This window comes from Lipophrys pholis (genome assembly GCF_963383615.2).
Source record: "Lipophrys pholis genome assembly, chromosome: 12".
NCBI lineage: Eukaryota > Metazoa > Chordata > Actinopteri > Blenniiformes > Blenniidae > Lipophrys > Lipophrys pholis.
This window is the reverse complement of record NC_137641.1, coordinates 27,932,407-27,945,869: the sequence shown is the minus strand read 5'-3', so window position 1 is coordinate 27,945,869 and position 13,463 is coordinate 27,932,407. Positions and strand designations below refer to the sequence as shown.

Sequence of the window (13,463 nt, the reverse complement as noted above, 5' to 3'; positions counted from 1 at the left end):
CAGAGGTAAATCGCTTATATATTGCATGAATGACAGCAACGGTGCCTTCATAAAGTCAATCTGATTGGCCGAGTCCATTCTCCGAGTATACTGAAACAACTAAAGCCAAACCCAAACAGATCTAATAAACTCAGTCTTTTTATACAAATTCAGATTTCCTGAATCTGATTCTAGTTAGCAGACGGTGTTGTTAACCGTACCTATGTAATCATAAAGAACACTAGCAGAAATGTTTCTAATACCAATAGCTGACAGTGAAAATTCAACATGGTTCATCTTCCGCAGTCATCACTCCTCACTACATTGAAAGAATTACACATTCAACTACCTTTGTCGGTATCGTTTCAGGCTAAGCTTCTCCTTGGCGTTGCCCGAAAGCAGAATCTTGCTTTGAAGTCTGTCAAAGAAGTGAAGCTTGATCCAGTCATGACACGTAAGAGAGAGAGAGAGAGAGAGAGAGAGAGAGAGAGAGAGAGAGAGAGAGAGAGAGAGAGAGAGAGAGAGAGAGAGAGAGAGAGAGAAGACCGCTTGGCTTCTTGTTTGGTTCTAAGAGGCCTTAGAGACAGTCGGACGTCACAAAAGTGATTCATTTAGTTTTTTTCATTGAGTGTAAACTCTACATACAAAGAACTGCTGTCCACACCGAGAAGCAGGCCGTGAATTTTCTGAGAGAAGAGTGCTAAACACTGCACTAGTGTACCTACACACATTCAGAACCTATTCACATGATCAACTGAAGCAGAAATTTTTATTTTATTTTATTTTTTTAGCGTTCCGACAGCAAAGTTTCAGAAACGATTGCCGTACATGCATAAACACCAGAATTGCTGAAAACGCTAGTCTTTGCTATGATTTTTGAAATACAACAACCCTGACATACACACGGATAACAGTACTCTGTAAACGTTGGTCTCATCTCCATTGTATTGACCCTCCCGGCACAATACATTTTCTTATTTCTATTCATCTCCTGTATATATGCTTTATCCAAGCAAGGCTGTGGAGACCTGAATACGCTCTGGACTGATTGTCTTTTGGGTTTCACCTTGTGAAGAGCTGACAATCAAACACACAGACATATGCTTACATTCAAGGAATAAAAAAAAAAATCGATGTTGGTACAGAGAAAACAGTCCTTAGCTTTCTGTGTTAGGTATGCACAACTGCCATAGCAACGTGGCAATATCTTATTTTCCTTTCTATTCTAAGTTTGGGAATATATATTTTTTTGACCCTTAGAGCAAAACCAAGCAATAAAAACTGTTCCAACATAAATGAACCTCAAACACATGAGGTTGGACTATGGGAAGAATCTGAAATACGCACAGAACTCCCGTGTGCACACAGGGAGAACATGCAAACACCACACAGAAAGGCCAAGCCCAGACTGGTACCCTTTACTCCACTTTGTGGCCATAGATAATGACTGCGCCTCTTTGAGTTTACATAGAGCTTCTTTCTAGAGTATTTAGTCGGAGTGCGGAAGTACCTGAAGGAAACAACCAAGACCACGTTGTTTTGCATGAAGTTAAATCCAGATTCAGCATGTTTCATGGTATGTCCATGCTCTTATACTCCGGCTTGCAATGAACAGCTACTAATTGGGTTTCCAGAAGAGTTTCCTGATGTCATGAACTTTAAACCAGGTGAGTTGAAGCAGGGACACATTTCGAACGTGCAGCTCTGTGATCGTCACTGAGAAACCCTGAATCAGATGAAAATGACCATATAAGAGGTATGTAATACAGGCAAGTTATTATTTGCTTTATTACGTCTAAAACTGTCACTTTTTTTTTTTTTTTTTAATGTCATTGCCCATTATTAAGTTATTGGCTATGGCTCGGAGATTTTGCAATTTTTACCTCACAAAATTTGTGTTTCACAATGAAAAAAAATATGGTTAATGAAAACGTGTAATCGTCGTTAACTTATTTTCTGAACTCAAAATTTATAAAAACACGTTATCAGGTTCTCCAGACAAAAAGGCCGAGAGAAAAGTGTCGGAGCACAAAAGAAGCTTGTTAAAATATTGCGAAAACAAAACTTTTGTTCCTTTTTAATTAAAAGATGATTCTTATTGAGCAAAACTCCCGCCAACCAGTACCTCGGCCCTCAATAATATTAATATTATTTCATGTGGCCAGTTTGGAAAATGAGCTGCCCACCCCTCCCTCACATTTAGTTGGCTCAGCAAAATGCGAAGGGTGACTTTATCTTTTGTTTGTACACCGTTCTGCTGCTGTCTTTCACAAAACACTCCAGAGAGCACACAATGATAGTTATGTCCCTTTGAATTTACGTAGAACTTTCTAGATGACTTCGGACAAAGAGTCCAAAAACCCCTGAAACAACCATGTTGATTAAAAGGGACCTGTTGATGAGATTTGAGATATGAAAGACGTAGAACTGGGCTAATCTGACTTCCATTTTCAATTCAATTTTCCAGAGTAATTAGGTTGAATCCTGATCCAGGAAAACCACATTCCTGCATGTTTTAGATGTGCCTGACGTGATTGTGATGATCCGCTTGTTACCGGGTCTTCTGCAGAGCCTGCTGATGTCACATCATTAGATTCAGGTGTGTTGGAGCAGGGAAACATTGAAAACATGCTGGTTTGTGGCCTCTAGGGAACAGGAAAGGTGGTACAGAAGGACTCGGCTCACTGTTTGACAGTTGGAAGCCTCTTCCCCACGTGTAGAATACTTGCAGAGTGAACACGAACAGGGGGGAAAAAAAAAAAAGCAGGAGTTTCAATCTGGAATGTGAAGAAGTTACTAATTGAATGGCTGATTTTTCATCACTGGAAACGTTTGCTGTTTGAGAGTCGGCAGCTGAAATGATGAGGCTGTTTCTTTGTTTTCTACACTGATTCCTGCTAATGAGACAAAGAGAGGAAAACACAACAGACTCTGTTAACTAAGTGGCTTAGAAAATCCACTGGGCTGGCTTGGGACGTCTAATAATTACATATCCACTTTAACTGGCTATCCCAAACTATGGCTCGGGACACTCGGTGGGTATCAGACCAATTTTCTGGGATTGCTCAAAGGGAGAGTCAAATTCCGAGGAAATCTGACCAAAATGCATGTTTTTTTTCATTTTATCTCTGATGCAATAATTGAGCAATAAATGACATTATTCATAAGCATGTAGACTTTTATCTAAAGTCTACTAGAGTCCGCCTATTCCATGAGTCTGACAAAACTTAAGCCCCAGATACACTGCGCTGTTTTTGTATTTTTCAAGAGTTGCGTCTTCAGTGGCACCAAGCACCGTTGCCGTGTCGACGGACACCCAACAAAAATTTTCCATTCTCACTTGAAACGTGTAAACGGGACCTAAAAGTTTCAAAAACACTCGGCAATTTCATGTCTAAGCAAAAAGCACACAGCGCGACGCTCCCCCCGACTTGAAAGCAATAACATCTCTCCACCCATAAGTCCTGCTCTCCGTTGTTATTTTCTCCACTCACAACATTCAGATAATGTTCAGCGAGAGAGAGAATAGTTAGAACTCACGTGCACCACCCTGAAAAGCTTCTGTATCACCACCCGTGGTGTAACATTATGGAGTAAATCATGTATACAGATTAAACAATTAGCAAACTTAATACAGTTTTGTTTTTTTTATACAAAGAGCTGATTCTGTACGGGTTCAGGGTTTTATCAAGACAGCAAAGGCTTGTGGGCTATGCTGCACTGCTGATTGGTGGATAGGCTATAATCTGCTGCATAAATTATCACAGTTGAAATTTGTTATTTGGGTGTAAGGATATAACGAAAATGTGTGACTTTTAACAATAAAGATGTAAAGTTGTAGGATAAAAAAAAGGTTATACTACTTCCTGCCCCCCTTTTGGAACGTGTGAAGCACATATAATAATTTTGAAGTGTGTGTTGTGTGTACTCTGGTTTACTCATTTGGATGTTTGTTTGTTTTGTCTTTCTTTTTCTGCACATGTTTGGCAAATAAAAAAATAAAAAAATAAATAAAACAACCCACATAATACCTTTTGGGGAAAAAAAAGGTAAATTTGTTAATTTTCCTGTGTGTGTATATATATATATATATATATATATATATATATATATATATGTATATATATAATGTAGTGACGTTATGTCTCAGTCCCGAGGAGTCACCAAACTTTTGTTTTGACTTGAAAAAGTTTGGGAACTCCTGCACTAGACAATAATGGCTCGTCCACATTACTCATTCTACTTTTAGTCTGAGTTGTGTCCCGTGTATTCCTGATATGTGTCCTCAGTTGACTGACCCACTAAATGCTCCACTATCTTCACAAGCGAGTTGCTAACTTTGTTTGCCGACTGTCTGCTGGGTAAACAGTGTGCAGGGGTGTTTGTGGGAGTTGTCAGTGCTGGAGAGAGCTGGATCGTATAGAGAACGCTGAAGCCGGAATCTAAATGAAATAACCGCCGATCCTGCTCATAGCGCCACCGTTTTCACTTTACAGGGTAGATTCGTGTACATATGAACAAAGGCTTGAAGTTTGCAGTCATAAAGTATTTTATTGTAATGAACATTGAAGTCATATAGGCAACCATTTACTGTTAATCAGCTACTGAACCTCGGCTAGGCTGCAGAATAAATGAAATGTAAACAGTGCAGATTATGTTTGATGAAATTCAAGCAAATCTAATTATGTAAGTACAGGTAGAAATGAGTCATGACATGCCGCATGCATATATAATATTGATCAAACAACTCGGCTGATGTGTATCGACCAAAAGAGGCACCACATGTGAATGCTAGTGAAAGGTGAATGGGCATATCCAGGTGTGAGTTGGATAAAGATGGGATTTTTTTTGCAGTGATTCTTGGTTTAACTGAAAAGCTTATTTTTTTCCTCCCTTCATATTTCCATGCGGAACAAAATAACGGCGCTCTGGGTGGCTTGGTTGTTACAACGGTTGTTAGCAGTTTGACACTGTGTGTGGCACATCCTGGTACTTGCTGATAAGGAGGTCACTAATTCACAGTGGTGTCACAGAGAGAAATTCAAATCCTCTTGTCCTCCTGCTTTGTTGTTTGATAAATTCAGGCTTAGGGGATCTTAGATGGTATTACTGCAAAAACAGGCAAGAACATATTAAATAACGTCTCTACGTTAAGCTAATAACATATTTGAATTGCTGCTTTTTTTTCCTTTTTTTTTTTTTAATGTAATTCTTACAGCTGTGGTCGTACGTATTGTCTCATATATATTTATTACATTAGTTTTGTGTTTCCTCTTGTGGATCTGCGTTTGTGTTTCTCACCTGCAGCCACCAGGGCCGAGCGAGTGAAAGCCTGGCTGACACGCGTCGCACTTCTCGCCCATCACGCCGCCCCGACACGCACATCTCCCCTCCGCGTCACACTGCAGACTCACCGATCCTGGCGGGGACAATGGACGGTGCATGCAGGACCCACAAAGGAAAGATGATGTAAAGGGGGATACATAATGGAAGAGCAAACAAAAAGCGAGTTCTATTTTTCAACAAAAGGAATCCAAACATGGCATAGCAATGGCACAAGAGCAATTTGTCACGACAGGGTTATTTGTAGACATGCTATTTAGGTTGTTTTTTGTTGTTGTTGTTGTTTGTTTGTGTGAACTGAAGTAAGTTGCGGGACAGATTTACTTAATGGAGGAAAAAAGATCATCTGGGGCAGAGACAAGAGGAGAAAAGCAGACGAGAGGAGCCGGTTATAACCTTTGATCAATAAAATGGACTCTAAAAGCTCTGTACTAACACCTTCCACCATTTATATAAGGAGGAAAAGAAATAGCTGCAGTTTCAATGTTAATTTTTCCTTCAGTTTTTCTCTTTTTTTACCTCAATGCAGGAGCCTAAACATGGAATGTCCCTCCTAAAATTAGACTTTGCCTAATGAACAATGAGTCTCTCCATTGATAATGTTCAACGAGTCAACTGGATCAATCCACAGCGGCACGGGCGAGTAAAGTAATGGATTTCTTTAATGATCATTTGAGGAGCCGAGGCGATGATAAATCCGATGAGATATGCAAAGACAAGAGATGAATAAGCTTGGATGAATTATAAATTTAAAAGAACAAAAAAAAAAAAAAAAAAGGATTTTACTCTTAGGCAAGGTTTAGCAGTTGAGAAGTCGAGGGCTTGAGTAAATATTAATGCGGCGTTATTAATGTTTTAAAAACATTGGCCATAAAATTCAAAGGAATTAATCCTATTCGTCTGCAGCTGAATCTTGCATATGGTGTCTCATTGTGCCAGTACAGCATTCCAATTTAACCGTAATTAAATTTTCTCATGCAAGAAAAAACAAAAGTAGCGAGTAATGATATTGGCATGGATTATAATTGGGGTTTAAGTTATTATCAAAACAATTAGGCGTTTTGTATGTGCAGTGTACCATTGACGTTGCAGTTGCAGGGTAGGCAGGGCTCTTCTGGAGATTTCCGGTGGTGGTTCTCCTTGCAGCTCTCACAGTGGGGCCCGTTGGTATTGTCTCTGCAGCTCACGCAGCGCCCCCCACTGCCGGTGCTCCGGTACTGCTCCGCGTCGAACACACACTCGTCTGATCTCCCACTGCAGTTGCACTCTGTTTGCAAGATGGAGGCGAGGCAAGAGGTCAAGCGGGGAGAGATGGGGAGAGGAGCCATGGGGGAAGAAGCAGACAGAAAAAAAATAAAAGGTAAAAGGGGAGATGACAGAAATAGATGAAGGGGAGAGACTTATGGAGTATATATATGTGTGTGTGTGTGTGAGAGAGAGAGAGAGAGATTACGTGTTCTGGGATTGGATCATAATTTAGAGGCTCGTTGCTAATCTCATTTCACACACTCCTAATGAGGAGCCAATCGGCTGTCAGGGGGCACTTAGATAACGGTAATTCATGTTTATACAAGAGCAAATTACTCAGCTGATAACGCACCATCACAGCTCTCATACCCCTCACTTCAAATCCCCCCTCAGTTACCCTGAGGGGGGACTTAGGTGAAATTGCCCATTTGATTGTGAATCAACCTCTTGGTTGTGCTGGAAATAACCACACGGATCCTCTTTCCATATTCAAAGAAAATTCTCTGTGGTATTGACCTTTTTTTTATAACCTTTCAAGCATCAAAATAAAACCTCATCGTGGACTTGGGATCGGCACTGTGGAAGTTAACAAATAATTACAACCCCAGTGTTTATGACTGAAGTGGATCCAACCAACTTAAGGTAATATAGTAATCAAAACTTTAACACAGTGAGTTATCTTCTGGAGTTGGTCAGAATCCATCAAATCAATGAGGGAGTTTATTTAATTAAAATTCAGATTTGGTTGAAATCTTGTAGCCCTTTCAGATATTTGGCAGAGCTGCCAAAGGTACTGACAATAATTACCTAAGTACATACTTTAAAGCACCAATTCAACTTCTTAAGTGAAAGTTATTGATGCAATACTCATTTTATAAGTCATATGTGCATACATTTATGAACATGTGCACACACACAAGCAATATTGTTACTGTAACTCTATTCGTTATGATCAAAAGAACGAGATTACGGATACAATATGCATGTGCAAAGGGAGCTTATTTGGACTTTGCGACTGACTGCAGGTGGAACGAGAAAGAGGCTCACGGTTTCACCCAATGCTGGTCGAATAAATCAACTGCGGAATGGTTCTTGCTTTCAGGCGAAAGTCTCCCAAACACCGACAAATCTCCAACAGAACCAGAAAAAACTCCTTAGATTTTGTCGCTTTGCTGAGAGGATTTGGAAGGTCTCCAGATTTAACAAGAATCTTGCCAAGTTGGCAACACTGGTGAAGCGAGCTCAAAGCGTTAGAGTTTCCTTCTTTCTTGTGTTTTTTTTTTTTTTTTTTTAACTCCAAGCTTGTTTGCAGCTTTTGTACCTTCATGAAGTGAACCAAACCAAATGAAGGTGTTAAAGTTTTCATCCATCCATCCATCCATCCGTCCATCCATCCGTCCGTCCATCCATCAATTCCAGCACCCTTAAATTCTCAATTAAATTCTGTGACTGTTGCCAACAGCTGCACTGATCTTTTCACCATAACTCTCAAAACAAGGAACAAAATAGTTTGAAGAATGGAAAGAGGAGAATAAAACTGCTTGAGTATCACATTGAAGTACTAATACTTTATTGCCCGCCACCTCCGTAGAAGGATGAGTGCTTTCAAATCTCAAGTGGTTGCAATCGACAGCTTTGTTGCAAGATACTACGAAGTCTGACACATTGCATCTGTAATGAAGACTTTTATATTTGGATTTTACTTATGCTGCCTTAGCGGGAATTTATCAAAACTAAATAAGGATGCACAGACTTATAAAATTGAATATTTTCTCCTCATATTCATGTCAAATTTTAAATATTTGATTTTTGAGAAGCTTTATCATTGTTGCTCATGAAATTAGCATTAACTCATATTTTGTGTGTGTGTGTCTTTTTATTTCACACAGTTTTGCCACTCAAGTCAACTGTTGTCCTTTTTTGCTCTCTATTATGAGTTTTTTGAGATTTTAAATGCATGATGGTTTCTTCCGTTGCCTAATCATGGCTACTTTCTTCCCAAATGACTCAGTAAAATCAGGAATTCAATGAAGTAAGACAGAGTACAATGTAAGACGGAGAGGGGAAACACATGATCATAGTCACACGTACTCAGAGTCACACCTATGGCCAAATTAGAGTCACCAATTAACCTAAAATGCAGGTTGGAAAGAAGACATAAACAAAATAAATATACGACTTCCCAGCCTGGACTTTTTCCAGGGATATTCGCACTGTGAGGTGAGTGCTCGCACCACTGATATGATAAGCCGTTTATAATTTGATTACAGATTTCAGCTGTTAACCTTGGTTCAGACTTGTTTACTTTCTCTGGATCTCGATTCAAAGTTGAATTAATTTCCTGTCTGTGATGGTGAAAAGACTGCTGTGAAAAATGTTTTGCAAACCCTCTGGGCAAAATATTAGGTCAAAGAAGTTCAGCTCAAGAACAACTGCTTGACACATCTTTTTTTTTTTTCCACATAAATGTGTTAATCGTGGCCATTTTTAACCATTTATTCTCTTGATTGTAGTGTTGACAGACAGAATGGAGCAGAACAGAAGAGCTGCTGCATTGCTATAGGAGCAGACATTCAAACGCATCATGCATCTTTTGACAAATGCCAAGTCCCTTGTCATCACATCTGCAGCGCTGCTGCCCGTGGTGCGAGAGAATGTGACAAAAATCGCCGTCTTTCAATGGACAAAGTTGCGACAGGATGACTCGGTTCTGATTGGCGCTGGTAGGCAGGTCGAGCACAAACACCACAGGCCGGCTCTACTTGTCACCTTTCATTCACTCCGTGTTAATCATGCCAGCGAGCAGTTCTGCCACTGCTGGTGAGGCTCGCTGACAGCCAGGTGGCAGCACTGTCGACAGCAGCCTGAGGCAAATATGTCTTATCAGAATTGAAGTTGATATATTAAAAAAAAAAAAAAAAAGATGAATTGGTATTGTCTGCTGTTACAGGATTGTTTATCAGGCCAAGGAATTTATCTCTTGTGTTTTACTCACATAATTTCAGGTCCGCAGTTCGCTCACAACACGAGTTAATTCATGTGTGAAATAAATACACAAAAATTTAGTATATCTAAATGTGGTGAGGGCAACGTGAACATGCTCATTCCTCTCAGTAGTCGCATGTTGCTTTTGTTTATAAGTTGTTGATTGCGGTATCTTGAGGAAGAGAACCCAATAAGTCTGTGACTGAAATCATTTTGGCTCAATCCCAACTCCGTTTCATCTTCCTCTATGTGTATGTTTTCCCTGCATTAATTGCCTTTGATGTAAATGCCACCATTGGCCGTGCCAGCCAACTTTCCTGAATGGAATGACATCAAGCCAATGAAACACATTATCATAAGCATGCGAGAAACGCCGCAGCATGTTTTGCATCTAGGTAAAGGAAAGGGGAAATAAAGAGTGAAGCAGAGTGCTTTAAAGGTGGCATGTGGGATGGAGATTTGCTACAAGCGTGGCGGGCATACAGTTGGAGTGTGTTCAAGGAGACGAATCACTTGAAGCTGTTTCTCGACAAGTTCAACATGAATATCTCGGCGCAGCTTGCCATGGCGCCCGCGTTTGGCCATCTTGACCACATTTATAGGTCTGCCCACCCACGGCCACCTCTTCAACAACAAGATGCTTCTTTCCTTCAATCCTGTCCCGGGGACCACACAGCCTGTGCATCACTGCCACTGTGAAGGTTTCGCACAAGTAAGAAAAACACTCCATTCTCCTCGCTTTGGCTGAACAAAGTGTACACAGTATTCCTTCCTGGCATTGACCACCTTCAACAACACAAGGCTTTATATAAATGTATGATGGCTGTTTTTGTATCTACAGCAACTGAATATGCATTATAACAAAAAATAAAAAATAAAAAATGCATTAAGGTACATGTAGAAAGACGTTAGATTGGAGTGGAGGTAAGACCAAGTTATAGCAGGGTTTATGATTGAAATGTGTTTTCTTTGGGTTTGATTCCAACAATAAAATCTAAAGACATGCGTGAGAGGTTTACAAGTGTCTTTACATTGAGAGTCTGTATGGTTGCACGTCCCTCTGTTCATCTTGAGAATTGTCCTGGGTGCACCGTACCTTTTTGTGAAGGATAAGCTCCAGCCCTCCCATTAGTTTAGACTAGATAAAGTAGCTAAAGCAGATATATGGACATCAAATGGAGAATATTCCAGCTTTAAAAAACAAAATCAAACCTTGATGTTGCATGAAGTGATGCAATTTGCTGGAAGGAAAAAGGATTGACACTTCCCCCGCTGGTCAATTATTTCTTCTGCAGGGGGGCAGACAATCATCTCCCTGCATAGTCATTAAAGCTAATTTACCAGCAAACTTGACCAAAAGATGTCAAATTAAAGTCTTTTTAGAATCTAACTGAAACCACAATCGTAATCTCTCAGGCTTTGAACGAACCCCCCTCCATTAACTCAAATTCAAATCCACCAATTTGACCACATGTAAAAATTTGTTGGGATGTTGGATTTCCTGTAGGGTTTTTTTTTTTTTTTTTGCTTTTGATTTCCTGTAGTTTAAAGATAGAATACATTTTTGCCAAGGGTAGAACCAATGTCAAAAAAATTGTTCAATTGTTTTAAAATCATAAATCCCATTAAATAAAACAAATTTTAAGTGGGACTTTAGAGGCTACATGCAGCACAATTCCATCTCTACCGTAAAATACCTGCATAGCAAACAGTTTTTTACAAACACCACCTTAGTTTAATCTTGAAAGTAACATTGTGAAAATGGAAAAATAAAGTTTATCTATAAAATCTATTTGCCAGTGTTATCGCTCGAGTGCAATCTCGATTACAACTTGCTGCAGTGCTTCTCTTTAAAGAGGGTAAAATGATTGCTGCTTCTCAGACCAAAGTTCTGCAACCTTTTGCGTGTTTTTGCAAGCTCGTACTCATGTTTTAATGTTATTAGAATTTATGTGAGTCCCATCTGAAATAAGACCAATCCTGACTTTGGTCTCTCTTAGGGCGCATTCACACCGGCACTGTTTGATCCGGATCAGAGTTTGGTTCAGGGAAAGTCCACTTTGTTTGGGTACATGTGAAAGCTTCCCCAGACTGTGATCTGGATCAAAGAAGTGAACTCTGGCCCACTTGAAAACGTGGATCTCAGGGCACGTTCACATTTTAATGTTTGATCCGGACCAGAGTTCTCTTCAGGGAGACTCGGAACCCGATCTAACAAGCGATCTTTGGTCCCCTTGAAAACGTTGATCTTGGTTCGCATGCAAACGGTCTTTCCAGTGGGCAGGGTGAGAGCACGTGACGTGGAGCGCAATGCATTGTGGGTGGTTAAAAAACAAACTAAGTTTGCCGAGCGAACCAGAAGAAGCAGTCGTAGAACGAAAAAGTTCTAAAATATCTTGTCGGGCAGACGTGGAGTCGTGAGGAAGATGTAGTGAGGAAGACGAGCAGCCAAACTAGCAGGCGGTTTGATCTGGTCACAAAGGTGCTGCGTGCGCGCCACCCCCGACAAAATGAAGGCGTGTATGCAGGAATGTTTCGAGAGAATACGCATTGTTTCTGTGTTTTCGTTTCAGCAAAGTTTTGAAACTGATGTCCTTTATCACGGAAAATGGCAGGAAAGCTGAAAATTGATTTTCTAAAGATTTTAGAACGCATGAATATAAAAACAAATAAGGAAAAACTAGCCTCGCAACTTCCCGCTGTGTTTTATCAGCCCTGCGTGCTCTAACTTTTAAAGTTTCCAGTTGTATGTACAGACATTACTTTGCGGATCCTTTATCTCAGAGCTTTTACCAGATACTGGAGGGGATCCAATTGTAGCACATGTCACAATGTGTCAGCCACTTTGTGATGAGCTTAGTCCGCCAAAGCCAATGTCCTGTCAATATACAACACAACTCTGAGATGAAAGTAGGTCGAACTCTGATAATCTTGTGATATATGAAGAATAGCCCAGTTGTCTGCCTGGCCTGGCGATGTGGCTGTTGTGTAAAGAATCTTTTCTCTTTGTGAATCATGTTTCTATCCAACAGAAAGAAACGACACACACGCCTTTTGAAAGAAATGTCATGCTGTCCAGCAACCAGATTACTTTATTTTCTTTTTCCCAACGCATAAAGAAAAACATCGTCTGACCTGGTTCTTACCAGGTCAGACAATGTTTACTGACATTGTGTCTCATTGTATATATATTTTTTTATTTAATATATAATACAAAACAGTTATCGGCCTGTAGGAAATCAAAGCTTGAGTAATGACGTTCAGCATTGTTTTATTCAGGGGCTCAGAGCGTGCGGCTTGTGAAAGATCGCGGTCACCGTGAAAGAGTAAAAGTCAACGATGTCTCCGAGCGCACTGTAGAAATTGTTCATTAGCGTTGAACTGCAACCACAAAGAGTGATTAGAAGGATGGTTGTTTATTCCATAACCTGGCCATATACAAGACTGTTAAAGGTCCTATATTATACAGTTTTTGTTGTCCAACAACATCGTATTCAAAGCGTTTTGCCCCAAAATAGCCTTGGTCCTGAATTTCAGTCTAATAATCCCACGACTGAGCTCTACTGACAGCAGGCTGTTTCCGTGTCTGTACCTTTAAATGCTAATTTGCTGTGTCTGTTTTCCGGGAGTGTTTGCGAGGAGAAAAGACGGCACCTGCTCGTAATTACAGAGGGCAGAGTTCATCTACCTGTGGGAGTTTCGAAGGGAGTATGCACTACCAGAGGGAGTGGTTGTTTCCCCACTCGACGTCATGACACATTCGCTAAGAGGTGGCGCAAACAAGTGAGGGAGATGAAATTTATTGTTATTTTTTTTTCCAAGCACAGGCAATGGGGGCACATATTCCTCTTAGAAAATCATTAGAAAGTGAACTTTTCATTATATGGGGACCTTTAACGTAAACTCAC

At 40.2% G+C, this 13,463-nt stretch overlaps 1 protein-coding gene across 1 annotated transcript in view; it reads right to left on the bottom strand.

Annotated features, from left to right (window-relative positions):
• Positions 1-13,463, bottom strand: part of lamc3 (laminin, gamma 3) — a 131,429-nt gene that overhangs the window by 75,376 nt on the left and 42,590 nt on the right. Inside the window, exons 5-6 of the mRNA XM_080476718.1 lie at positions 6,401-6,589; positions 5,281-5,398 (exon numbers count right to left, since the gene is read on the bottom strand). Coding sequence (XP_080332844.1) covers positions 5,281-5,398; positions 6,401-6,589 — 307 coding nt within the window. The remainder of the gene's footprint in view (positions 1-5,280; positions 5,399-6,400; positions 6,590-13,463) is intronic.